The sequence below is a fragment of the Tyto alba genome, unplaced genomic scaffold, assembly GCF_018691265.1.
Source record: "Tyto alba isolate M040663 unplaced genomic scaffold, T.alba_DEE_v4.0 Super-Scaffold_40, whole genome shotgun sequence".
In the NCBI taxonomy this organism is placed as follows: Eukaryota; Metazoa; Chordata; class Aves; order Strigiformes; family Tytonidae; genus Tyto; species Tyto alba.
This window is the reverse complement of record NW_024881316.1, coordinates 16063212-16090042: the sequence shown is the minus strand read 5'-3', so window position 1 is coordinate 16090042 and position 26831 is coordinate 16063212. Positions and strand designations below refer to the sequence as shown.

Sequence of the window (26831 nt, the reverse complement as noted above, 5' to 3'; positions counted from 1 at the left end):
TTACTGACTTACAGGCATACCTAGCTGATCTTTTGAAAAGTCAAGAAATTGGTTGTGTTGTTTTGTTTTAAATTAAAAGTTCTTCAAATACATGTATCTAGATACCGTGCCATTATGTAGTGGGAGGAGACTTTCTGAATCTTTTATTTTCCTGCCTCCTTCCCAGCTGAATTCTGAGGCTAGCTGTAGAGAGACAGTTATGACGTAACTGACCACAGATCTGTCTTTGTTATAAAGTCACAGGTAAATCATTGAGAAAGCTGTCCCCAGGTACTGGCTTTAGAATTTGAGATGCTATGACCTCTGTACAACCATGGGAAGACAGCCAGTCCTTAGGGTGATGAAAGTGACTTGTGTAAGATATTCCTCCTGTCGACTGCAGACTTCATCCTTGCCATCCTTCTCCCCCACAGCTTTAAGTACCAGAACACTGAAGCATCTGTCACTTAAATTTTAGTTGCCTTAGAGCTCATATAGTTTACTTCCCACCATCCTGTCTTGTATCTTTCCCACATCCACATTGGTAGTGCATAGAAGAAATGAGACTGATCATGCTGCTGATATTGGTCAGCATGACTTAGAAGTCACCTGAAAATGAAAAGAAATAGTTCTGTAGTTTTACAAGAATTAGTTATATTGTTAGTAGCTTAGCACATAGTAGTTTTCACTGATTTGTTCATTTACTGTTAAGCAACTAAAGCAACATCTACTTTAGCAAGTAGCACAGCTGAGTAGGAGTGAATTTACAGAACAAATCAGTTTGTACTGAAGGCATGATATTCACACCATGTATGGGTTGAGGATTTTGCTTTGAACTAGCTTGGTCTAGTGGACTCATCCAGTAGTGGCTAGAGTGTGAGAAGTATACTCAGTGTGCATATTTCATCTGGAAATGATCCTTTTCACACTTTTTGGAACTGTCCTTCGCTGTGAACTGAAACTTGGTAAGTGGTGATAGTAGGACATTTGTTTGCAAAAGTGGTTTCCTGACATGTACGGTAAGAGCATTGCAGAGCAGAAGAAAAAAACAATTATCCAAGGAGATTAGAAAGTGGTGGTTTGGTGGTCGGGAGCGGGTTTGATTTTCATTGTTTTTGACTTGCTTTCTGGCAAAGAAAGCATGAATTGGATCCTCCATATTTCTTTTTTTTTTTTTTTTTTTTTTTTTTAATTCACTGTTATTAGCTGATAGTATTTTTCTTAGATGAACCTTGCTATTCTGTCTCGCTTTGAACATGTCACTTCCCCCATCTCCCAAAACCCAGAATTCAGTTTTGAGGAACAAAAAGCTGAACTTTCTGAGGGGAGATGCTAACATATCTAGGAAAGAATCAGTGACTTGACAATGAATCGCTCTCATTATGAGAAGTAATTGGTATCGCAGGACAGAGAGGAGGCTGGGGAGCTACCTGGGGAAGAACACAAAATCTGGCAAGTATGAAGGCTTCTAGGCTGCTATCACAGGAGCAGTGCTGTCACTTTCTAAGTGTCGTCTCCTTCCTTATATTGCCATGACACAGAAGAAGGCCTGGTTTTAACAGGTTACACTGCTCTTTTCCATATATTCTGTTGTTTAAAATGGGTCAAGAGCAGAGAACTGGAGTCATCTTAACTTACCTTTTTTGGTCAAAAAATGTTTTGAGGTTTTGCCGATTATTTAAAGTATTTCTCTTACTTTGATAGGCAGCTCTTGTCTTTATATTGAATTGACATGTAAATCCTGCTTTATTTTCATTAACTTCACTACAGTACCACTTCAAGTGCTTCTTAGCTTCTCTGATAGAGAACCAGAAAGTTTTATTTTTAGAACTAATCCTACTGCTGACAAAAGAAGCAGTAAGTATCAGTGCTGATTTTTGTTTCTTAATGGCAAGATACTAACCTGAAGGGTTTCTGATCTGGTTAGCAAGTACAGTATAGATCCTGTTTGTGTAAAGTACAGCCTCAAGTAGCATTCTGTAGCTGTGTATATAATGTGTTATCAAATATATAGCCTCTGGACTTCGTCTGTTAATAGGACTGTGAAACCTTATTTTGTGCCAAATACAGCATTTTTATATATTCATGATGTTGATTAGTATATTAGTTGACTACTTAATCTGCAATGAGTCTTTTGGATTTGGAAGTCTTATGATGAAGGCTGTGAGCTGGGGCCTGACATCTGTACTAACTTGCAGCAGTTTCAGAAACTCCCTTGTGTGACTTCTTTTGTGTTATGTAATTTCCCCAAATTTCCCCATGCTCCTGTTCCTCACTTGCAAAATGAGGACTGTCATGCTTTGTGTTGACATGAATGGAGATGTTTAGATGCTGAATGTCCAGTAGAATATAATTTCCAACTACTTGGTATTTAGCTGCCTAGGGTTCAGTGGGGTTTTTTTGTAAGCAGGGCATTGCCTCATAACTTCAAGGGATTTAGTGAAAACGCTAGGAGCACAGAGAATCAGTGGTGATGAGGGAGAGCCAGTTAATAACTGGGGTGAATAGAGAGCAAAGAACATGCCAGTCTGTGTTTTTTGGAGAGCCTGTTTTTCAGAGTTTTTTCAACATGCCTTTGCCTGTGCAACCTAATATAGTGTAGTAAGGCATTCATCACCCACTTCTTTTCCATCAGTTTATTCCTTGCCTTCATAGATTATGATTGTATAATTCACATACAGCTTTGAGTTGTCTAGACTCTCCCAGTGTTTGCAATTTAGCTCACTGCAGCACTGCAGGTATTGTTCAGGAATTTGCCACCATGGTAACTAGTCCTTGTAAACAGAATTTCCTTTATGTGCTACAGTAGTGGATCAAAGATATGGAAGAGTTTCTTTGGTTACAGTGAAAGATCTGCATTCATTACAGTTTATAAAAGGTCTCAGACCTTAATCTGTGGCAAAATTAGTCTGGTTGAGAACAGATCTCAGTTTCTTTTGCTTCTTTGTGTCTTGACTTTAGTAGTATGTGCAACAAGATATTATAGGATTTGAGAAAACTTGAGAGCTTCTCTGGCATTGCAGAAATGCTGCTAATGGTTCCTTCTGATAATGCTTCTCCTGTGCTGCTTAAAATGATGCTTTTTTTTCTTTTAGGACATAGCTATTTATTCTGGCATCTGGTTTAAGAGTACATTCTAGAAATGTTTGATTGCTTTGGAGTTGCTGGACTTCAGTATCTACTTCCAGAAAGTCTGCCTAGACTCTCCCATAACCACTAGGTTAGGGAATACAGGCTCATTGTCTAACAAGTTGTCAAACTGCAGTAACTGGAGGTGGGCAGGATGAATCTAGGAGAGAATTAACTTCAGAAAAATATTGCTGATTTAACCATGACTACATCAGTGTCATTTGGCAGTACAGTCCTTTTTGTTCAAGTCTCCAATGGAAATATGTTGGTCTTTTAAAAGTTACAAGCTATTTTCTTTTTAGATTCGGGTTAATTTGCTAGTCTATTTACATAATTGGTACATAAAGCCTATATTAATAGAGAACACATAAATTCCAGGGTTTCACAATACTTAATATGTTCGATTACTAGGTGTAGTGAATCATTTAAGGCAAAATGCCTCCATACTTCACATGTTGCTCTCAGAGGCCATTTACTGTAACTTCCATTGAGTTTCCATGAAATTTAGGCTTCATAATCATTAATTATTTTTTTTAATATGCCAGATAGACATGCATTTTTAGTTACTGCCTTTTCTTTTTGCTAAAACACACTGAAATGTGGCTTCACATGCATAAAACACACCTAGGTTCTGTTTTATTTGCTGTAGGGAATCAGAGAGCCTTCAGGTAATTTCTAAGTCAGGTCAGTCAGTATCTACTTGCAATGCCTCAATCCCTGAGTTTGCCACTGCTCCATTTCTGAGTGGCAGGTCAGTGAAGTCCGAAGAGGCAAAGAAAGAGATAAGGAGGAAACTGGGGGCAAACTTCTCTCCTATTTTATGTTGGGGGATATAACTATTTTTGATCCTGAAAAGGCTAGACTATCAGCTCTGTGAAGGGTAGGGAGGACAGCAGAGCTGTGGTGATAGCATTGCAAACACTCTTTTCTCCCCTTTCTTAATTCACTGTTGACAAGATTTCTTTAAAAATGTGAAGTGTCATATACAATAGGAAGATCTCCTAGGCAGAAGAATACGAGCAATTCAGCCTATACCATTAGATCTGACTACTTGTGTTGCTAGTGCTGAACTACGAGAAAACTTTATAGTGCCATAAAACATGAACTCTACAATCTCTAATTCATGTAGTGATAAAGAAAATGTTAAAAAAATAGCTTTAATTCAAAGAAGGAAAAGAATATATAAAGTATGAGCAAATTTCAGCTCGTTTAGACAGCACCTGCTTTCAACTAACTGCATCATATTAATGAATTTGGTGAATACTTGCACTGAGTGATCATACCTTTAGAGAACACTGTGAAGGCTTGAGTAAAACCAGCTCAGAAGAGTGAATAGCTGTTATAATCCATATTTGATAACTGTGGGGGACAAGATTTGGTTTTCTGTGTGTGTGCACATGCACACTCAGTGTTTTGTTCTGTTTTTTAAACCAACTTCAGGTTTAACTGTGAGCATTAATGTAATTTCTGTTTTTTAATGTATTCTTTTCTTTGCAGTGCCCACTGGTTTTTGGCTGTCATCTGTTTTCCTGGTTTAGAAAAACCCAAATATGAACCAAATCCCCACTATCATGAGAATGCTACAACACAGATAAAATCTTCGTCTTCGGATGGAGAGAGCAACACACCATCTCCTTTGCCAAATGAGTTAGATGCACAAAACTCGCCTTCAAAGTCCACGGCAAAGAAGTCATTGACCAAAAAGTATAATACAGCTTTAATTGACCCAAACACTGAAACAGAGGACAGCGAGTCTTCATGTTGTATGAGAAGTCCTTGTAGGGGAAAAAGTGCTTTCAAAAAACTAAATCAAATAGACAGTGATATGGAAGAACCTAACACTGTGGAATCAGCATGCCATAAACTAGACCATAGGACTCTGGATGAAAATGGTATACAGGGTGAATTCACAGCTGCTAGCCAATCTATGGGTATGTAATTGTAAAAATATGCACATTTTAATGAAAAATTCAGATATTTCACATCTGTTTCTACTTTTGCAATTGTCTAAACATCATACTTTGAAAGTTTAGCATGTGGTTGAAGTTTTTGTGCTTGCAATGTAAGTAATTTATAGCCATTGCATATAAAATGTTGTGGCTGTTGGCTCATGGTAAAGGGCTGGAGATACAGCATTGTCTTCCTAAATCAGATTAATTATTCAGTTGTGTGACCCTTTTTCACACAAAATCATTTTGTAGATATCGCTTTGCATCACATAAGACTGGGATTATTAAGGAAAGAATAGTAGTTGACCGTGGATCCTTATAATGTGTGTACATGGGGAAACTGAATTAAGATTCTGTGAGCAGCCTTAATTCCAACATCTTCTAGCATTTGAGGTTTTGCTTCAACACCATTAAGTTCTTTAATGTCCTGCTAGGAGGTAAGTAAAAAGACTAAGAAGAAAATAATTTAAAAAAAAAAAAAAAAAAAAGAATCTCTCACACGATGTCCATGTCATGTTTAGAGAGGCTTTCTCCATGCATCGCTGCTGTGGAGGCTGATTTCAGTGATCTGCAACAGCGTTTGTAGCAAAGTGAACAAAAGGAGCTGACATACTTTTAAAGGCAGATGAAGGAATTAGGAAAAGATTGTTTTCACTGCAAGGTTTGGATCCCTTTGAGGCATAGAGTACAAAACATCTGGTCATGCAGAAACTTTTACTTTAGTCACCGATAGTATTCCTACTGACTTAATTTGCACAGTAAGTAATTGCGTAGTTTATACTATAAACTTTGAAAAGATTTTCAGTCGTATGGTCTACTCTGTATACTGCAGGTCATTACAACTTTTAATATCTTTGTGGGTATAAACACTCACCTACTTTCTAGTCTTAAATGTATTCATTTGTGATAACATTGCCACTTCTAGGTGTTGGCGGGGGTCGGGGTGTATGTACATCTGCTCTTGTCTGAATTGATTTTTCATTTTATGTGTGTTTGTTGCTGCTTGTGATGTTGCTGCTGTATGATACGGTCTCAGGTGTCGGATGCTGCTACTGTTACTTGTCTGTAATGAGTTGGAATGCACTTTATGCAATTTTTGCTAGGATTACATTTCTTCATTTTTAATGGCTGCATTGTGTTGGTGGCTGATGGTCATTCTGTTGCTGACTAAAACACTCAGAGTCTCTTGCTCAGCTATTTTAGACGATGCACCCTTTCATTAATGCAGACATTCTTATGGGTCACAGTCCTGGTTTAAGGGTGAGATTCAACTGGGGATGTGGACCTGGATTTTCTGCCCAGTTTTCAGTTGTTGCCCTGGAAGGGTGTCTTGTCTCTGCCAAATCTATACGTATGTCCTGGATATCCTAGGATATCTCAAAACACATCAGGTGGCTCTTTGATAGTGTAGTGAATGAAACCAAGAGACCTCCTCACCCTAAAGCAGACACAGAGTAGCTGTTCAGTCGAGTAGCTCTCTGCTCTGATTATTGTCTCCACTTAGCATTGTGAGACCCTAGATGCCTACTGTACATGGGAACCTAAGCTTAAATGTCTTGATCTCAAACTAAATCCTGGTGTTGGGCTTGTAAATCAGTAGGAGTTGATACCTAAATAACTTTGAAGAAATCATCCAAGATATATACTTTTTTATTACTTGACTAATCCCCTTTTTATTGCTCAATTCTTGTGTGAGATGTGATTCTTCTTGATACCAATTTTTATTTTTTAGGAATCTGTCATGAATAAGTCACATTAGTATGTGGCCTACTTCTTGTGCTAAGGTTTCCTCAAAGATAGTGAGTAAGACTAATTCCCAAGTTTGTCCCTTTGGTACTCTACTGGTAACCTTTTTCCAAAATGTTACTTAAGCTCCTCTGTTGGAGTATTTTCAAATGCAGGTCTTCTCTGTTTTTTTCCATTAGGTAGTTCATTGCCCTATTTACTGTTCTTATAGAAATCCTGGTTTTCTTTAATATGTCCTCCAGTGACACCATAACCAACGCTTTTTTTGTGATTCTTTAGATTATTGTATATCCGCCTTCTAGGAAAGATTTGCTTATGTAGATTTCAGGTTTTGTTGGCATGATTTATTAATTTTTCACTTACTCCCACATATTTTATTATTTTGCCCTCAAAATCTGTTCTGAAGTCTTGCATGGTAGTATAGTGAGCCTGTAGCTGTCTGTATCTGCTTCTTTCACAGGTATCGCTGTAACATTTGTTATTCTTTATTTCTTCTGATGCTGTTTCCCAAGTGACTAAATATGTAGAAGGTATAGGGAGTGAATTTACAGATACTCTTTTTATGTAGCAAGCAGTAAAGATTCACAAATATTCCTAAGCTGCTACTCCCAGGAGAGCTGGTCCTGCATTCTACCCTCACTAGCAGCATGTTCCCACACTGCCTTTTCCCTTTTACTAGCACAAGTCTTCATACAATTGCACAGCAAATCTGACCAAGGAACTGATTCCAGTTACAAAATAATAAGCTTGTGACTGACTTTCTCAGTCTGGTCCACTGTGTGTGGATGTATTTGGTGTTATGGAAGGAACCAGCTAGGGATGGGAATAAGCAGTTACATTAGGGACCAAATGAGACTGCTCCTTTTGGTAGCAGTACCAGTTTATACTGTTGTAAAGGCTTCCTGGAACTACAGGGTAATTTCATGGTGGGATTTTAGTCTAGGTCTCTTAGAATTTTTTTTAGGTGTTTCGCAGAATAAGGAGCAGTTTCTGCTGTGTTACTTAGAAGAAAGATTTAATTTTTGTTCATATGCATGAATAAAATATATTATCTGCTGTATCACAGATATTCTGAGCAATCCTGAGTGAATCTGAGGTATTTAAAATTAGTTTGGTCTTCAAAAATGCCATAATATTTATTGTTTAAATAATACTACTATCTGTGATTGATACAGATGGATTGCACAAAATCAGGCTAAACTATAGTGAAGACTCAGCTGATGGCAGTAAACTAAATGAAGATGAGCTTATAGATTTTTCTGAAGACCAAGATAACCAGGTAAAGAATTTAGCAATTTTATTTGGGAAATATGAACTGTTGTGTTGTATGTTGAATGGGCAGCTTAAGAACTGTATATACATTGTAAATGTGCATTGTCTAAAGCTAGTTGTCTTTACAAGTGTCAGATCCAAAGCACTGGTTACCTACAAAAATTTGCAAATTAGCTTGACAGGAGAGGACTATACGTTCTTTCATTAAACTGTTTAATAGGAAACTGCTCTAGTTGATCCTGCATTTAATTTTGTGAGTCTTTTGCACCATTACAATATTACACAATTATTTTAGTGGAAACTCTGAAAAGCAACACATTATTGTCTTTCATCTCCCCACCCCCGTGTTTATCTACCAGACCCAAGAATGAGTTACTCTTCTTTCAGCTGCAGTTTCCTGGACATAGAGACACATTTATAAGTAGGTGCTACTTCTGTTTTGTTTCATTGGTGCTTCTCCTAATCAAATTTAAACAACACTGATTTAATATCAGGTAGTGTTCTTGTTCAGATTGGAAGATATTTAGATTTTAGAGCTGTGGAAAGACTGATCATTAAAACATCCTCTACTGATTCACTATTGAGTATGAGGGCATTGTTCCATAGCCCTGTTGTTTCTAGAGTGTAAGTTCAATGTGAGCAGGCTAGGAGTTACACATTTACTCTTCTTAACTGGCCTTCCTGTTCATGTTCCAGGTGTCTGACTCCAAGCTGCCCAAAATAAAGAATTGGAGGCTATCAAATATACAGTCTAGGAATTACCCAGTTTTTCACCTTTGAGTCTAGAACAAAGAATTATTTTTCAAAGTCTGCAGCTATTTGTAATGACTTCCAAATAGTATGTATATGTGTGTACACCTATAAAAGCTCCAGTTTATGTTGAAACCTAAACATTTTCATACAGACTCAACCCACCTCTCCTGTCATGCCATTTGCCCAAATATTCTGTGATTCTTGCATGACCGAAGTCCCTTTCTGTCTATTTTGTAGCAGTTAGAGCTCTCTGAAGATAGAGAATAAGTAGTAGAGTGTTTCTAATCTGAAGCACGTGTCATGAAGGCAGGGAAGAAAGCACATGGCCAGCTGTGTTCCTTGAGAGGTGGAAAAGATGCTGAGTTCTTTCATTGCACCTTCACATCTGCCAAAAATGGAGTTGAGGCTGCAACAGAAACAAGGGTGTTAGGAACTAGGCAGTAATTTCTAATATGATAAACATCTTCATGTCATAGCGTGAGGATTTCAGTCATAAGGTCCTGCATGTTAGCGAAGTGTACGTATTTCTCACCAAAAATTTCCCAAATCGTGCTGATGTGGGGGTTCCCATTTTTGGAAAGCACCTCTTTCGTATAACTCAATGTTTTGTGGTAGTAAGGGTAAAACAGGTAAGAAACCATGGATCACTGGGTTACTTTTAAATACAAGAATTAGTGGTTCCGTAGACTTCCGTATTCTTCATAGCAGTCAATATTGAAATCAGAAAGTCAAAGGATATTCCCAGGTTTGTGGCGTGACTGGTTTTGCAACCTGAGATATATAATATGGAGGTTTAATTTCTCTTGCCGTAAGAACCAAGTTGGTGCATTCTGGAGCAAAGATCAAATTATACTTCTGAGTTCATTGCAGATTTTGTCTCACTTCATCTAGAAGATAACATACGTGGAACCACCAAGCAAGTTTCTAGTAATCATTAGCAAGGGAAATTACTGATAATTTGGGTTATAACCAAATACTGGAGATGCATCTCTTCTAAGCCAGCAACACTTTGAAAATGTCACTTGCAGCTTTCTTCTAGTTTCAGTGGTCATTCAATAAATAGCACTGTTCGCTCTGTTATTCCAGCATGGAATTGAGAAACTGTGTGACTAAAAGTTGGTAACGTGAACTTTACAAACAATGAATAGTTTCAGATTAAAGCTACCACTTCTTTATTAAATTTATGTTACTGTTCTTGAATAAAAATGGTAAGTATTGCGATAATTTCTTTTGCATCTGTTTGAAAAACAATATTAGCTTTTAAACACCTGTAAACATGTTGCTTCTGTAGGAAGACAGTAGTGATGATGGTGGCCTTGTAGATGATAACTGTAGTTCAGAAATGGGACAATGGCACCTGAAGCCTACCATCTGCAAACAGTAAGTATTAAAACAGTAAAAATGGACATTTCTCAAAAGTTTATGAAATTCAAAAGTGAGTAATTATGGTAAATGGTCATACATCAGTCTTCAAACACTTTAATCATCATGTTGTTAGTGTTTGAGAGAGTTTTATACTTTGTAGTATCGTCATCTTCAGTGAGCAAAAGATTTAATTAATGAAACTATGAGTGAAATAATAGCTTTCTGGATTTCTGTTAAGACTGTGTGTTGCTTCAGGCAACTGAAGATTGTTTCTTCAAATAAGGCTGTTCTTTGATACCTTGCACTTTGATTCCTATAAAAAGAAGGTGCAAAACCATATTTAAAACTACTCTTCTGTGTTTTAAAAAAAAAAAAAAAAGTCTTTAAAATAATTAAATTAATACTAAAGAAAACCTTTGTCACCACTCAAATTTGTACAGGAAGATGGGAATAATTTTATTTGCCCCCATTTCTTACTTAAATGCGTTCTAGCTGTTTCTCTTGATTGTCTCTCTCTGTTCTTAGTGTTATTTTTTTTCTCTCTGTTCTTAGCGTTATTCTTTTTCCTCTAATGAGAATGTTCCACAATACTAAGTATTTTTTTTAGTTTGTTTATTTTTTTAACCCGTTTTGGATTTTAAAACTCTTACCATTTATTTTTGATGTCTGAAACCCAGGTATTATTTATTAATAATCATTGACTGCAGTTGCTTGCATTTTGGTGTGACAGAAATGCATGATTCCAAATCTAGAAATATTGTTACTAGTATTGCTGTCTTCACAATTTTGTTTGTATTTTTTCACAATTCCCTTGTATTCTTTCACAATTTATTTATCCATTTTTGTATTCCCTTCTTCATGAATGTAATGGCTATTAGAAAGGTAGAGGCTTTCACAATACATTCTTACGGTGCAGGATAAAATTATATATTTATACAGGTTACGGAATGTGTATGAACTGCTCTTAATATGTTTCCATGAAGGGGTAAAAATGTGTCTGTGTTGTGAGTTTTAAGCATATTTATGAGCTTCTGATGGTATCTTGGCTAAAGTTGTCCCATTCTGATGATGGATTATCTGTATATAATACTTTCCAACAGACATTATTTTTATCCAAACATGAAATTTCATAAGATCTTTGACACTTAAGTATCAAAAGCCATTAAGGGCACTTGAATACTATTAGCATATTTTTAAATAATTTCTATATGAAAAAGAAAGCTTGAAAAGCTTTTGCTTAATTTTCCCCTCCTACCCCTGCAAGTACCAGATTGTGCATTTTTAAAGAGCCTTGCCTGTATCAATAATAACTCTCTTTCATCAAAAATTAAAACAAGTGCAAGTAAAAGCAAGCATTATTCAAGTGATTATATGCTTATGCCTAAAAAATGACATACCTGTAAAATAATTTATAAATGCAATGAGATATTTTATCTGAATTTACTAGTTTGCAGTGTCTATAAAGGACATCTTGTCTGAATGCATGTGGGTTATTGTTAGAAAAGAGAAAACAGAGCTTTGTAAAAAGTAATTTGCATCTTATATATCCCTCAAAACACATCTTACATCTAATGCTGAGTCTGGTACGAGGTAGCTTTGATTTTATGAATCCAGCTGTTGCATATGAGGCAGCTGATATGATTGCTATGTTTACAGCTATTGCAAAGGTAGTATCCTCCAACTCAAGTGATAGGATGTAGGCATCTGTAGTGTGCAAGAGAATGTTCAAGCAGACTTGATTCTCTAGAAAATGTTGGTTTACGGCTAGGTTTTAATTAAAGTCTGTCAGAGTATGTTTTGTGGGTAACTCTCAGGTAGATTTCAGATGCATTGGTTGGGATCACTTCTTGGAGATGCATGCCTAGTGTCCTCTCAGGTGCTGTGGACTGTCCCATCTGTTTTCCAGCTGCTACTCCAGAAGGGTGTTTATGGGTTCTGTGCCTTACTTCAGAGTCTCTGACAGTCTCCCAGATACCTTGTGCATCTAAAAGAGCACTAGGTGCCTGAGGGGCTTTTAAGCAACTAGATTTTGCCTGTAAAAAACGCTTTCAGTCTGACAGTACTGTATTTTTCTAAGTGTATTCTGAATACTTACTGTATGGTCAAATCTAAAGATAACTTTGCATTTAGTTATCCCAGTTAGGGGGTTGCAGCAGTGCTGGCAGAACTTCATAGTGTTGGTCTAGTTTTGTTCAAGGTCACCCCACAAATTATTTCCTAGCTAGGTAGCTGTTTAACATTGTTTTTTTTCAAACTGCTATAAAATACCGTGTACTTAAAAACTTTGTTCTCTCTCAGGCCCTGCATTTTGCTTATGGACTCATTGAGAGGCCCCTCCCGGTCAAATGTTGTGAAAACACTAAGGGAGTAAGTTTCATATCTGGGGTTTGGGATTTTTTTGCAAAATTCTGCAAGAAAACAGAAGTTTGAATTTTCATGGTCTTTTCTCGTAGATATTTAGAGGTGGAATGGGAAGTCAGGAAAGGCAACAAAAGAAGCTTTTCCAAAGAAGTCATGAAAGGTTCCAACCCTAAAGTGCCACAACAGAACAACTTCAGTGACTGTGGAGTGTACATACTACAGTATGTGGAGAGCTTTTTCGAGGTATGTATAGCTGTTTGTGTACCTGTTTTTTGGGTCTCCTGCAGCAATCAAATATGAGCTATTAAAATTATTGCAATAATAAAAGGCTCTCTAGTGTAGCCCTTGTACCTCTTGATTAGGTTATACATTATAAACTACACATCAATGTACATAATTCTTTTTGGAAAATAAACTAATTATTCTTAGTTGCACATAAGTATCAGAAATTAGAAGCCATGGAAGTTTCTGAGAGAACGTTAAGAAAATGTATTTAGAGTCTTCCTTTGTGTTTTTGTATTGTATACCCTTTAAAATTATCCAGTAAGAAACAGAGTTCAAATTTGAGTTCAAATTCTAAAGATACGGTATGAAAAAGCTTGTTCTTTTTTCCCTAAGAAAATTAATACAATACAGCTAGGTTTTTTTAACTTGCATTAAAATATGTAAGTGGAAGCATTACAGCTAAATGCCAGGTGTTGATACCATTGAAAAAAATCAGTTCAAATCTTACTCACTTAACTGTCTTGGTCTTCAAGTGACAACTCCTTTCACAAGTAGAGGCATTAGCACCTTCAGGTCTGGGTTGGGAGGAGAAATGATGGTCAAGTGAGATGTTGCCTGCATGGGAGACTGACTCTGTTTACAGTCCATAGTACTTTAGAGCACTGTGCCTAAATTCTCCCGTAGCTAACCTTTCCTGAGAAAACGGGTGGATTCTCTTTCATTCCTCCACCCTCCCCCTCCTTCATACTTCGTAAGAGAGCAGCAGGGCTTTAGCAGGGTGCAGTCGTGCAAGTGGAAGACAAAAGCTTTGCTTTACCATTGAGTCCTTGAGCGCTTAGAGCCATCCTTGAGTGCCTCTTGTTTTGTAGACAGGGAATATGAGGAGCAATCAAGTTTTAATCATCTTAGCCCCTCTCTTCTTGCAAATTGTTTGTTGAATGACATCAGGCTGAATCCCTGGTCCTGCCTGGCTTTGCAGTGTGCAGCAGCTTTGCCTGCCAGGGAATAGGGATGGCACGTAGATGTGTCAGAGCAAATCACAGGGTATTCTCAGAAGTAACACTAGTGGGAAAGGAAAACCTGCACTGGCTGTATGGCACTTGGTCTTACAGTTACTGAACTAATAATTTCAGCTGCTAGTGTATTTGAAAAATTGTGCAAGGTCTCACTGTTTTTAGCAGCTGTACCAACTGAATGGGGAGTATGTCGGGAGGCGTGCTTGATTGAATGTTTGTGGACTATTGAGGCACATCTTTTTGTTCGCAGTGGATTTATTTAAAGTATCTTCTTTTTAATAATAAGGGTTAAAATCACGATGGGTGGTTTTTAAAACCAAGACTCGTTTGACAGGGCAGGTAGCGCCACGAGGAGCATACCTGTCAGCTATCACGGCAGGCACTTTATCAGCTCTCCCTCAACACCCGTGCCTGCTGAGCCAGGCCTTGGGCCCGCGGGGGGGGGCTCTGGCCTGCCACAGGCCTGGCCCCCATTTTTCCCTCCGGCGGTTTTTTTGGGGGGGGGGGGCGGGTTGGCCGGGCTGCCGGGGGCGGGGTCCCGCCGCCAGGGGGCGCCCTGGGGCCGCCCGCGGCTGGGGGTGGGGGGAGAGGAGCGGGGGGGGGGGGGGGGGGGCGAGTTCATAATTGAAACGATGGAAAACCTGCTCAGATTTTGCCCGTGGTTTTTTTGCATCACTCTGTGTCGTTCTTCTGGAGCTTGCTTCCTGCGGGTGTTAATTAGCTTCATCGGCAAAGTCAGTTCAACACGGCGGGGGGGGGGGGGGGGGGGGGGGGCGGGCATTGTCATATAATCTAGTTGATGTTCTGTTTGGATGTGGAGTCATATTGCTGGTGCAACATCAGGCACTGACATGTTCCTGTGCAGAATGTGACTGTTTTTTTTCCCCAAGTAGCTTTGCTAGTATTAGCTCAGTGGATGCATGTAATTTACTCTTAAATAACCCTGTTAATGATGTGTACTAGAATACACAAATTGTCTTTGAGAGAAAATACTATTCCACAAGCTGTTGTTTGGTTAGGGTGAAACTTGCACAGTGTCACAGAAGCGGCGTAGATAATGTATCATAATAATCATTTTCTTAATTTGGTGGATGAGTGACCTCTAGCAAGAAAACAGAATGTAAGTGTAAAAAGGGCTGGTGGTAGCCAGGGGCTTTTCACAGGCCCTGTTTTTTTAGTGTGAAATGCAAAACTGGCTTTCCCAGTTGCTTGTGGTCCTAAAGGTATTTATAATACCAGGAGTATTTAGCAACAGATTCCTAATTTGCTCTAGTTTGTGATGCTGGTCATCCTTTTTAAAACAAACAAACAAACAAGAAAACAAAAAAAAAAACACCCACAAAAAACAAACAAAGAAACCCCAGCCAAAACCAACCCCAACAAACAAACAGAAACAAAAGTGCTGTATCATTACAATAATTTTCTCTCTCTTTTTTTAATTAGAACAATTTTACACAGTCAGTTACGCAACAATTTATGTAGTCAAATGCTTTGTCTAAAAGATGTAGCAAACTGAGTAGAATATTTGGGTGTTCTTACAACCAAAACTGTGATCTGTATGAATGTTGCTCTGTAACATACTGAAGCTTGATTGATTTTGACCTTAAGTGTACACATACAAAACACATGAATTGTAGAAATTTTGTTCGATGATGGTGGAATCATAGTGGGATAGTGGGAAAGAGTGTACGTTTCCCCACTACAATTCTCTCCAGTCTTTTAGGTAATAACTCCATACTGTAATATCCAAATGACTTTTTTTTCAGAATCCCATTCTGAGTTTTGAGCTACCAATGAACTTAACAGACTGGTTTCCACGCCCAAGAATGAAAACCAAAAGAGAAGAAATACGAAAAATAATCCTGAAGCTGCAGGAACAGCAGAACAAGGAAAAGAAGGGACAAAAGGAGCCAAGTTCAATGGAAAGATCTTTGCAGGAAAAAACAGAACAACTTCTCAACAGCAGCTCAGACTGAATGTTGTATCTGTTGCATGTTAGCACCACAATCAAAACTGAAATATACATTTTTGTCTGCCCAGAATAAAGATTTGGCATATTCTCTGCTCAAAGTTACTTGGGAATGTTTAATGCCTGTATAAATGTGTGTCATAAAATGATTTAATTCCCACAAAGATATGTATTAAGTAAGCAAGTCTGTACATATGTTAATGAGGCCAATTTTTTCAGCATTTGTAATTACTTTTTTTCCACTTGTTAGGGAGCTTTTGTTATGTATTTCTGTTAATAGAACTTAAATAGCAACTTCTAAACATAAAGCAAATAAAGAAAATATTTATAGGATAAAATGGTTAACTTTTTCTTTTTCAGTAAAGTTGTAATGTTACAGGCTTAAGTAACATATAGGGAATGATTTGGTAGTGAGATAATTAATTCCTAATTTGACCCTATTTAGTTGCCCTTTACAAGATTATTCTGCTTGCGCTACAAACAATAATATGGGTAAGTGTCTCAGTGTACCATGGCCTCAGAGAGGGTGATTCCCATCCTCCCAGTATCTAAGTGTAGGCAGTGTAATAGTTATAGGACTGCTTCCGATTTGGGGTTTTAAAAGATACGCATCGCAATTAGAATTCTACCCTTGCTTTAGTGGGATGGGCTAGGGAAAGGGGGAGAATGCTCTTTGACCAGAGATGACTATTCAAACAGTATTATAAAAGTGGTTTCAATGAAGTGATCTTGAGTGATACTATTAAATCATATTTTGTGGATCCCAAGTGTTGTACAGGTGTATTTTGAGACTTTCTTCATTATAAAATTGTATTTTGGTAAGTGTACTTGGAATAGCAGATTGCCCACATTACATTTTCTATGTTACAATTTTGAATGTTACATTCATATGTGCTTTATCTAAGTAATGAACATTTAAAAAGAAAAAAGTGTATGATTACTATTTTTTGTAATATCCACGCAAAAAACCAAAATACCAGTGTTCATTGCTTGCTTGTTTGTTCTTGGCTTTAGGTAGCGTCAGACTAATGTTGGGATTTGTTTGGATATTTCCAGTGTATTTTGATTTTACAACAATCTAAAATGCCATCGTCGCTTAAACAGCAAACATAGCCGTTTATCCTTGTTAGAGAAAGGCTTTTGGTATTCAAATGAGGAAAGTAAGAGATGGTCTGTGCAAGAAGATATATAGATATATAGATATCCAGTCTTCTATAGATACCTTTTAAGGGAACCAGAAACTGTCTCTTCTCAGGAAGGAACCTGTCAGGGGAAGAGCGGGAACCTTCTATCCCTCCTTGCAGACAGTGTTTTCTCTCCTGTTTGTTTTTTTTTTGTTGTTTTTTTTTGTTTGTTTGTTTGTTTTTTGTTTTTTTTTTTTACTGAGAATGTAATTTGTCATTCCCTTCTCCCAAAGAGAAGCAGCAGAGAATTCATTAGATGAACTCTGTGTTCCCTGAGATAAGTTTTTATACACAAGATCAAGTCTAACCCAGTACTTCAGGTTCTCCATGAGTTTTCATTCTCACTAAACCCTGAAAACACAGCTGCTGATGACGTTACTGCCAGGGCATTTCTGCACAGGTTACTTATCTCTGTAAAACCCTCTGTTTAAAAGGGGGTTCACTCACCAAGGCAGAGTGATTGCACATGGAGCAATACAACCATGGGCTGCTAATCTTTTGCACAGATAACCTGTGGGATTTAGGGGAGTTCTTCGTTCCCTCATCTCTTTCTTCTTGCGTAGACCCTGGGCCCCATGGGGAACGCGTAAGCACCACATATATACGTTAAGTTAGAGATGTCTTCTACCCAGGTTTCTTGTTGAAAGTATGTGGGGGCAATCTTCTGGACTACAAATTAAATAGGTAACGTACACACCTCCAAGTTGTTTCCTACATCAAAGCTATCCAGTATTCTTGCCATTGTTGGGGAAAACCTGTGATAAAATAGGTTCAGATTTGTTTCCCTGCTGGGTCTTGTACATCTGGCTTCAGTGCAACTGACATACTGGAATAGTAGTTTATACAAATGCAAGTAAACCGGTGATGGCTTATAGAGAAGGAAGGAAAATAATTTATTTGAAATACAGAGAAGAGACAATTGCAAATAGAATGTATTCCTTCCCAGTCTAGTCTTTCCCAATGGTATGCTCTAATCATATGGAATATATCCAAATTTGATCAATATAATAGGTTTTTTTCCTAACATTTGTGATGCAGGTTCATAATTTGATGCTGTGGAACTATTTGGTTCTCTTGCTAGGAATGGCCTGGTGCTTCCTCCTTTTCCTTCCTCTTTCCTGTCCTCCCCTTCTTCCTCCCTCCCCTTTTTCAAAGCTGTGAAGAGTGTTTGATTTATTATCATTTAATGTTAAAGGTCTCAAGATCTTCAGTCATATACAGCAAGCTAATATACATGTTAAATATAGGAAACTTATTTTTTTAATAAAATGTGATGTTAATAGAAAAAACCACAGAATTAAGAATGAGTTATTTAAAATCATACTGACTTGGTTTAAAGAGTTCACTACCACATGTGTTGTTAGGTATTTCTCCTTAACATAATGGTCAGCTACCACTGCAGTGTTTTGCAATCTCATGAGTTTTACCAGTGAATTTTCTGAATTAGATTTATTCAGTGGTATTTAGTGGGGTGGGGACCGGATATGTTTGTTTAATAATCACATGACAACACATACACTCTGAGGAAAGTATAAGTTGTATATTCCTTTATAAGATTTAAGATTACAAATGCTTCAAGAGTAGTATGGCTGCATTCTGCAGTGTGAGGTATCAGATGGCTACCTAATTAAATTTATCTGTTTGTATTGTTTTTCACGTCGGGTAGAATAACAGTTAAGAATTCTTATAAAAGTTTTAGATTACTTGGCATAAAAAATGCATGTACTTCTGGTGCACATTTGCAGGATAGCTGCAAAAGCAGAAGAGACATCTAAGTACTCCCTCGTGAATTTCTTTTTTTTTTATTTTTTTTTTTTTTTTGCTTAAGAAATTAAATACACTCTTTAACGACCAGAGACTTCAAACAACTCTGTGGTTGATTTTTGAGGTTGCATTGCATTCTCATCTTGGAAGAGTCTAATCAAACAAACTTTACACCATGATGAGAAAACCGTGCTGTTGATTTTTTTTCTTTTTTTACATGTATTACATAGCAAATGGGTAAAGCAGAACAAGAAGCTTTTGCATGTATGCTTTTTAATTGCTGTTAATGTAGTTCCTCTGGAAATTGGAGTGAACTACCAATTTACTAGGCCTTTCCGATGAACAAACTGCGGCAGTTTCCTTAGTTCAGCAAGCCACTGTAATTTTTTACTCAGATTTTAAAATAGAATGTATTTTCAGTCCCTGGTTAAAGCTTTACATTGCCCATTGTTGATGACATGATGCTGGTGTTTTAGCATGTGAACAGCAGACGTAGCTATAGAGGTGCTTTTCCTTGGAGTCCTGATTCTTGGTGCCATGATGATGAGAGGTACTGGAGTCTGGATGAAAAAAAAATACTATTTTGTTTTGGTATGACACTTCTTATAACAGTCCGTCTCAAATTCTACATACTCAGTACCCCTAAAGGCCCTCTGTGCAGTGACTTATGTTCACAGAGGTACTTCGTCTCCCCAAGTCTTTTGACTCTTCCTATCTACTTCTGGAAACCAAAGGTGAGCATTTACAAACTACAACTTTCAAACAGTAAGAGTGAGTAAACAGCCATTTTACTTCTCTTTTACCACCCTATTCATAAACCAAATCCTTTCTGCCGAACTCGATCATGCCTGCTCAAAGGTGTGCTGAAAGATGTCTGTTTTGTAGGCCCCAGTCTGGTTAAGCGAAAATGTGAACAGAGTGACTGTTCTCTCTGTTGTGGTCTGTAGTAGTTTTCTGCCAGGATAGATTTTGCTTGCTTTTAACAAATTTGCATGTGGATTCATGCAAACCTGTGGTTACAAAAAGAAGCTTGGTAATGTACACCATACCTTAGGGATTCTTTATTCGGTTGTGCAAGTAATTACTACCTGCAACCTAGATTCAAAAAGCCAGGCTGTTTCTTCGCTAGGTCTTATTTATTTTCTTCTTTTTTTTTTTTTTTTTTTTTTTTTTTTGTAAATGAGGCTCATAGTTGATGTACTTGGGGGAGAGTAAAAAATTTGATACATGATGCTTAACTAGATGTATAAGCTACGTTCATATATGAAAGTAAGGTTATAGGGATTAAAAAGTATCCAAATTCTAGTAAGCAAGAAAGAGACCTTGTCTGCCTTGTTTGTTTGTTTGTTTTCTCCTTCATCTCTTTATTTTGTTGGGTTTTGTGATCAGCTTCTCTCTAGAGCTCTTTGGGGTGTGACTTTACCCCAAACAGTCATCAGTATATAACAGTAAGTAATTCAGCAGGGGGAGGAAAAAAGACTATTACAATTTTTAAAAGAAAAGATGCTTGTATATGAGAAAACAGCAACAAAAAAAGCTGGATGTATTTTATAAGTAGATGGTTTATTTTAATGGAATACATGTGTCCATTATTTTAAGTGGAATAGTATATGTGTCAATTTGCACAATTATAATAGATTTAGATGATACTTACAAATTCCATCTTTGGGACTAGGTTCTCTTTTATTGTAAGCTGGATACCTTTAAGGTTAAGGGGAGCCAGACTAGTTTGTTTCAGCAGAGTATTTGTTCCCCTCTCAGCTGTGAGGAGCCCACCTAAGGGCAAAGCACCCTGCTCCAGCCAGCCGGAGCGTCTTGTGCTCTGAGTCTGTTTAGACTCTGGTCTTTAAGCCAGAAATTAAAACATGTTAGGTTTCCCCAGTGGTTTAACTTAGTGAAACTTATCAGCAGTTTACACAAAACTCTACCTGTTTAACCATATTACTAAGTTTAGGAATTTGGTTTACTTTTGCACGCATACTGATGGCAACTAAATATACACTAAATACGCTGATGCCAACTCACAGCAGTAGTTTGCAAACTGTTACACAAACCTCTACCCCCCACTGTCCTCCAGATATAACAGTTTTTAAATCAAGCTCTCTGTCAGTGCCTGTTTACATCAGGTTTGTCCTTCCTAACTCAAGTTTTGAAAAATTAATGTATTTCCCTTATCTGTACATGTATGTAAGAAGGAGGGCAGTGGTAGCCTGAATAGGGACATCAGTATGTATTGGACCAAACCTACGACATTAGTTGTAGGAACTCTCAGGAAATACTTGGTTGGTAATTTAAAGCTCTAGGATGAGTGCACTATTTATGCAAGAGGATGAAAACAAAGTAATTATTTTAGCTCTAGCAAACTTAATATTCTGTAGCCTCAGGCCTGGAAATTTATTTCATGCTATAGATCAGTAGTATGCTGGATAGTGCATCAGTTCTGTAATACAAGAAAATCAGACAGGCTAACCCACAAAGAGTACTATTAAAAGCATGACATGTTTCTCACAGAAAATGACACCAAATAGGACATAAGTTGCACTGGAATGCAGACAAATGGAATATGTTTGTTACTTAAAAGTTCCTTGGTTCTGGAACCTAAACAGCTTTGTAAACACTATTGTAACAATATCTGTCTGTTTTACAAAAGGGCAATAAAAGGCCGTGAGAAGTTGCGTGGCTTCCTCCCATCCTACAAGACCACTGAAATTTCTGGACTTTGAACAAAATTTGCACTGACTCCTTCTACTACAAATGAATGTTTAGGTTCCAGAATCAAGACGACATTTTTAACAAGTGTCTGGATTAATGTGTTGGATGGGTCTGTATGGACACTTTATGGTATGATTTTTAATTAAAGTGAAACAGATTTTTTTTTTTTTTTTCCCCAGGGAAACCAGGCCTTTATTTTTCAAAGGCAGTGTTCCCTGAATTAATTTGTTAGTTCATTCTTGCTCTGCATCTCACTGTACAGTAATTTTTATGAGCTTTTCATTCTACTCAATTATTCTGTCTTTCCTATATAGTTAATGAATGTGGATGCAGTATAGTCTGCCTGATTTCAGTATCTAACATGCATCCTTGTGTCTCAGTCATCTGTGTAAAGCAAATAAATTTATTCTCCAACTCAAAGGAAATTCCTTTTTTCATATGGACGTTGTCTAATTCAAATGCTTTACATTTTTCAGGCCATGGGGTGAATTTGGCTTCACTCTTTATCTTGTCCACAGACAGAGCTGCTTGATGTTATTATCTCCATCCTGCAGATTGAGCGCTGAAGTTCAGGGAAAGATGTTAAAAACATTTTAGTTTAACTAAGCTAAGCTGCTCTAACTGAACTGCTGAAATTCACACTCCAACTACTCTCACTTGTTAGTGTTGAAAAGTAAGCTTAAAAAGATGTTTTCTGTTTACTTAGCTACGTAAAGGGAGAAACTGATTTTGTGGTTAGGAGAACTGTTTGCCTAGTCTGAAATTTTATGGACCTGAGATTATCAGAAGCCAGCATTGAAGTGAGTATTTAATTCTATTTCCCAATTTTTGCTCTGATCTTTACACAGGTGAGTTCTTTCTACAGTACTAGTACAGAACTATCATTTGATTTCTTTGGTTTTGCAAATACTGCAAATATGACCCTAAGCATCTCACGCTGGGCACCTGAAAATAAGAATATAGCTAGTGACAACTAGAAAATACTTTTAAGTAGCTTGCCAAATAGTGGATATTTTTTTCTGTAGCAATGGCTCATGTGTTCATGTCTGAAATACAATATTGAGTTGGTTTAACAATGAGGAATTTTTTTTCATTATCATACTTTCTGATGGAACAATATGAATTATACAGCCCATAGTTGTCTGTACAGTAAAATTTTAAGTTCCCTGAACACTAGACTTGGCGTTCATTGTGAGAGGTGGTACCTGGACAAAATATTACGTGTGATCACATAAAAGTTTGTACATGCAAGTGAACTAAATTAATGTTCCTTGGACAATGTAACAATTTTTGGAGGCTTCCTACCTTTTTAGTGCTTGTGTTTGTCTCACTTAATGTGTAGTTTGCATTTTGCATATTTTGGTTTTTCAGACTTCCATCGTCAGTATATGATGGTCACTCATAGAACTAATTTCACAATTTACGCTGTAAGCAGTCATAGTATGTTGTCATTTTCTTGCTTACCTAGATGAAAATGTGGTGCACATTTTCCAGTGATTTTTCCAGTCATTTGCTCACAGCACAGGAATACTGATGCACTTCATTCTTAGTTTTGTTCTAGGGAGAACTTGTTCTGGTGGTGATTACAGATTTTGCCCAAGCACCACCTGTCCCTTGCTGTTTTCCTTCCTTCCAAACCCCAGGTGATACCCTTTCTGCACTGGTTCTTCTCCCAGTCTCTCTTGGCTCTACATCTGTTAATCTTTTATCATGTCTCTAAGTTCAATTCTTCAATCTACACTCCAGAAAAATGGCCGCTATCTTTTTCCTCCATGATCCCCTGTTGCCAAAGGAGCTTCATCAGCAGAGAAGCTGAGGAAGCATGGGCTGGATGAGCAGGCAGTGAGCTGTATTGAGTAACAGCTGAACAACTGGGCCTGGAGGGTGGTGATCAGTGGTACGGTGTCTGGTTGGAGGCCAGTTAAGTAGCAGTGCATCCCAGGGGTGAATACTGGGTCTAGTCCTATTCAACATCTTCATTAACAATTGGGATGATGGGGCAGAGTGTACCCTCAGCAAGTTTGCAGGTGATAGAAAACTGGGCGGGGTGGCTGATACGCTGAAGGGTTGTGCTGTCATCCAGAGGGGACCTCAACAGGCTGGAGAAATGGGCTGACAAGAACCTTCAAAGAAAAGCACAAAGTCCAGCCCCTGGTGGGAACAATCCCAGGCACCAGGACATGCTGGGGGCCAAGTGGTTGGAAAGCATCTTTGCAGAAAAGGACCCAGGGGTCCTGGTGGACACCAGGTTGAATATGAGCCAGTAATGTGCCCTCGCTGAAAAGAAAACTCATAGTATCCTGGGCAGCACTGGGAAGAGTCACCACCACATTGAGGGAGGTTCCCCTCCACTCAGCACTGGTAAGGCCACACCTGGAATACTATGTCCAGGTCTGGGCTCTCCAGTACGAGAGAGATGTGGTCATACCGGAGAGAGAACAGTGAAGGGCCACAAAGATGCCTAAGTGACTGGAGCATTCCTCTGATGAGGAGAAGCTGAGAGCTGGGACTGTTCAGCCTGGAGAAGTGAAGGCTCGGAGGGTTGAATCTCATCGCTGTGTATCAATACCTGAATAGAGGATGCGAACAAGATGGAGTCAGGCTCTTCTCAGTGGTGCCCAGTGACAGGACCAGAGGCAATGGTCACAAGCTGAAATATAGGAGGTTGCCTCTGAATGTCAGGAAATAATTTTTACTGTGAAGGTGACTGAGCACTGGCACTGATTGCCTGGAGAGGCTGTGGAATCTCCATCCTTAGAGATGTACAAAAGCCGTCTGGACATGGTCCTGGGCAACTGGCTCTAGGTGGCCCTGCTTGAGCGGGGGGGTAGGACCAGATGACCTCCAAGGGTCCCTTCTGACCTCAACCACTCTGATTCTGTGAGCTTGCTCTCCATTCCTGGACTTGGTGTGGCAAACCTGGCAAGTGCAAGGTGGCCACAAGGGAAATCCTGGGTGGAACTGCCCTGGGAGCACTGCTGTTACAGCTGCGCTGTTCGGGGAATGAAGCTGCAGGGGTCAGGACGGGCCATAAGCAACAGTCTTCAGAAGTTCCCAGCTTGGCTAAACTTGGTTGCATTGCAAGACTCAACAGCAAAAGGCACACCTCTGGCATGCAAGACAAATTGCTTGTCAAACTTAAATCCATGCTGCAAGTCTGTAGGAAACCTTCTTGCAGAGCTCAACTAGTACTACTGTTCTTTAACATTGTGAGCATAACCGTTTCAGCTAGCATACAATTTGCAGCAAATACCTAATTTGTAAAATTTTAAACTGAGCAGCTGAAGGTTAGTGAAGCTCTTATAAGCAACTGAAAGCAAAATGCAGCCATTTTTGATACCTGCTATTTTTCCAGAATAATTTGGGTATTTCTTCCGTTCATCAGAGAGGTCTTTCAGTTAATGACTTTAAAATTAATTAAACAGGCTATAAAATGGTTAGAAAGTATCATAACTACTGGCACCATGAACTGGTGACTTTACCTTTAGAACAGAAATATGACTTAGCTGCAGCTATTCTGGGAAACATACAAGCTAGATGTGCCTTAAAGCAGAACCTGTCAAATATATTAACTTTTATGATTTATAAATTATTTTTGCTTTTTGCTCATATGACAAGCTTCAGCGTATCTCCTACACAGTCAGCTGCTATAACAAACTCTGTTCACAGTCCTCCCATTTTTCAGCCAGTGTGACACTAAGTCACTGTGATCATCAGCCAGTTTATATAATCAGAAATCCCCTGAGTTCAGGGAAGTGGAGGAAATATATTTTGATTTTGAATTTATTTATCCCCACAAAGTCCCCCCTCATTTGTCTGAGAATCTCACCATACTAAGTAGAGCTGCTATAGCATCCTGAATCCACAAGGTTTGATTATTTATGCCAAAACCCCCACATTTACAAGTATTTGCATTGAATATACACACTTGAGATGTTGTTCTGCATCTGTTTCAGATATGTGGTTTCACAAGGAATTAACTAAACTAGCAGGCTATCCTTAGTCTTTCCCACCTGATTCCCATTACTAGATCTGTCTGTGAACAGATAAGAGATTCAGACTATTAGCAGATTTAGTAACTGAGTCAGAACTGGATAATTTGTCACTCCCCAGGCCAAATAAGCATGCCAGGAGAGAATGTCATGCTGTAGTGAGTATTTAACTTCGCAGTGATGATTGTCTTACCTTGTACTAAAAGTCCTACCACAAGGGGTTGAAGAGCTGGTGGTGGAATTTAAGTGTGGGTGTGAAACCCAACTCAAGGGCTGCTCACCAGCAGGGAAGCACTCAGGGTAAGGTTTAAGGTAATCTAGCTAGGACACGTATGGGAAGGGTCTGAGGAAGTAAGCTTAGACTGCCTGTGTTTTTGATAGCATTAAAGTGCACACGTAACTTCCTTGCAAAGGAATAGATATGCTGAAACAACACGCTGCTTTGGCAGCCTGCTTTTCTGGCAAAGTATTATTCTTCCTTCATGCAGCGGTGGCCACCAGGCAAGTTCATGGAATGGTTTGCCCAGATGGAAATCAGTGACAGAATCTACATCTCTGAGAGCGGATTTGTTCAACAGCAATGTGCGTTAAACTGTCTCTGTTCTGTAAAATAACCCCACGGTGATAGGGTGTGAGGGCTAGACAGGGGAGAGGTGCCTGCAAGAGATTTGCAGAATTTAATTCTTTTCTTAGCAGCATTAGCAATCTTCCTTTTCAGCCTAGCAGCATGTTCCTCAAGCTGCCTTTTAATTGAGACTATGTTTTTTTTTTTTTTTTCTTGTTTCTTACATCAACATGGAATGTCGGAGAGCCACAGCTGGACTCCTGTATTTTGTGAATTAGATTACCGCCAGACCTCCTCTGGTCGCTGTCCAAAGGTGTGTTAGAATTTCAAGGGAATCACTCATTCCTGTTTAACTTTTCTTTCCCAGGGCTGGCTCAAAAACTAAAGCTAAAAATGCCTAAAGTGAAACGTCTGAAATGGAATGGAAGAAAAGTACACATGGTATGTTTGACAGGACACAATCATTTGGGAACATGCTAGATGAGCAGTGGCCTTTACAGAACGATTTAAAAATTAGTTAGTATCTGTGCTGTATTCACTAAAACAAGTCTCCTCTAAGAAGTATGAGAAGCTATCAGCACCATGATCTACCGAGTCCATACTGAAGTCCATTTAACAGTAGGTGAGTGGCTTCTGCTCCCTGAAGGAAGAACAGTCCTATGCCTGACATCTATAAGTTGCCTATTTAGTGCAGGCTCCTTTTGTTTTTCAGATGAGTCTGCAGCTATTTTATCAACAATCACTGTGCATCACCAGAAAAAGAAATTCATATAGGTGATCACAAAGTATGGTGGGAGGGTAGGGAGGTGGCAAGAAGCCGGAAAAAAAAAAAAAAAAAAAAAAAGAAAAA

At 38.4% G+C, this 26831-nt stretch overlaps 1 protein-coding gene across 2 annotated transcripts in view; it reads left to right on the top strand.

The window, feature by feature from the left end:
• SENP6 (SUMO specific peptidase 6) overlaps window positions 1–16102 on the top strand; it is an 82244-nt gene extending 66142 nt beyond the window's left edge. For both annotated transcript variants that reach the window (XM_033002733.2, XM_033002732.2), the window contains 6 exons: window positions 4606–5039; window positions 7979–8082; window positions 10120–10208; window positions 12492–12560; window positions 12647–12797; window positions 15562–16102. In XM_033002733.2, the coding sequence (XP_032858624.2) occupies window positions 4606–5039; window positions 7979–8082; window positions 10120–10208; window positions 12492–12560; window positions 12647–12797; window positions 15562–15771 (1057 nt within the window). In that variant the 3' untranslated portion in view covers window positions 15772–16102. The remainder of the gene's footprint in view (window positions 1–4605; window positions 5040–7978; window positions 8083–10119; window positions 10209–12491; window positions 12561–12646; window positions 12798–15561) is intronic.
• Window positions 16103–26831: the final 10729 nt, after the last annotated feature.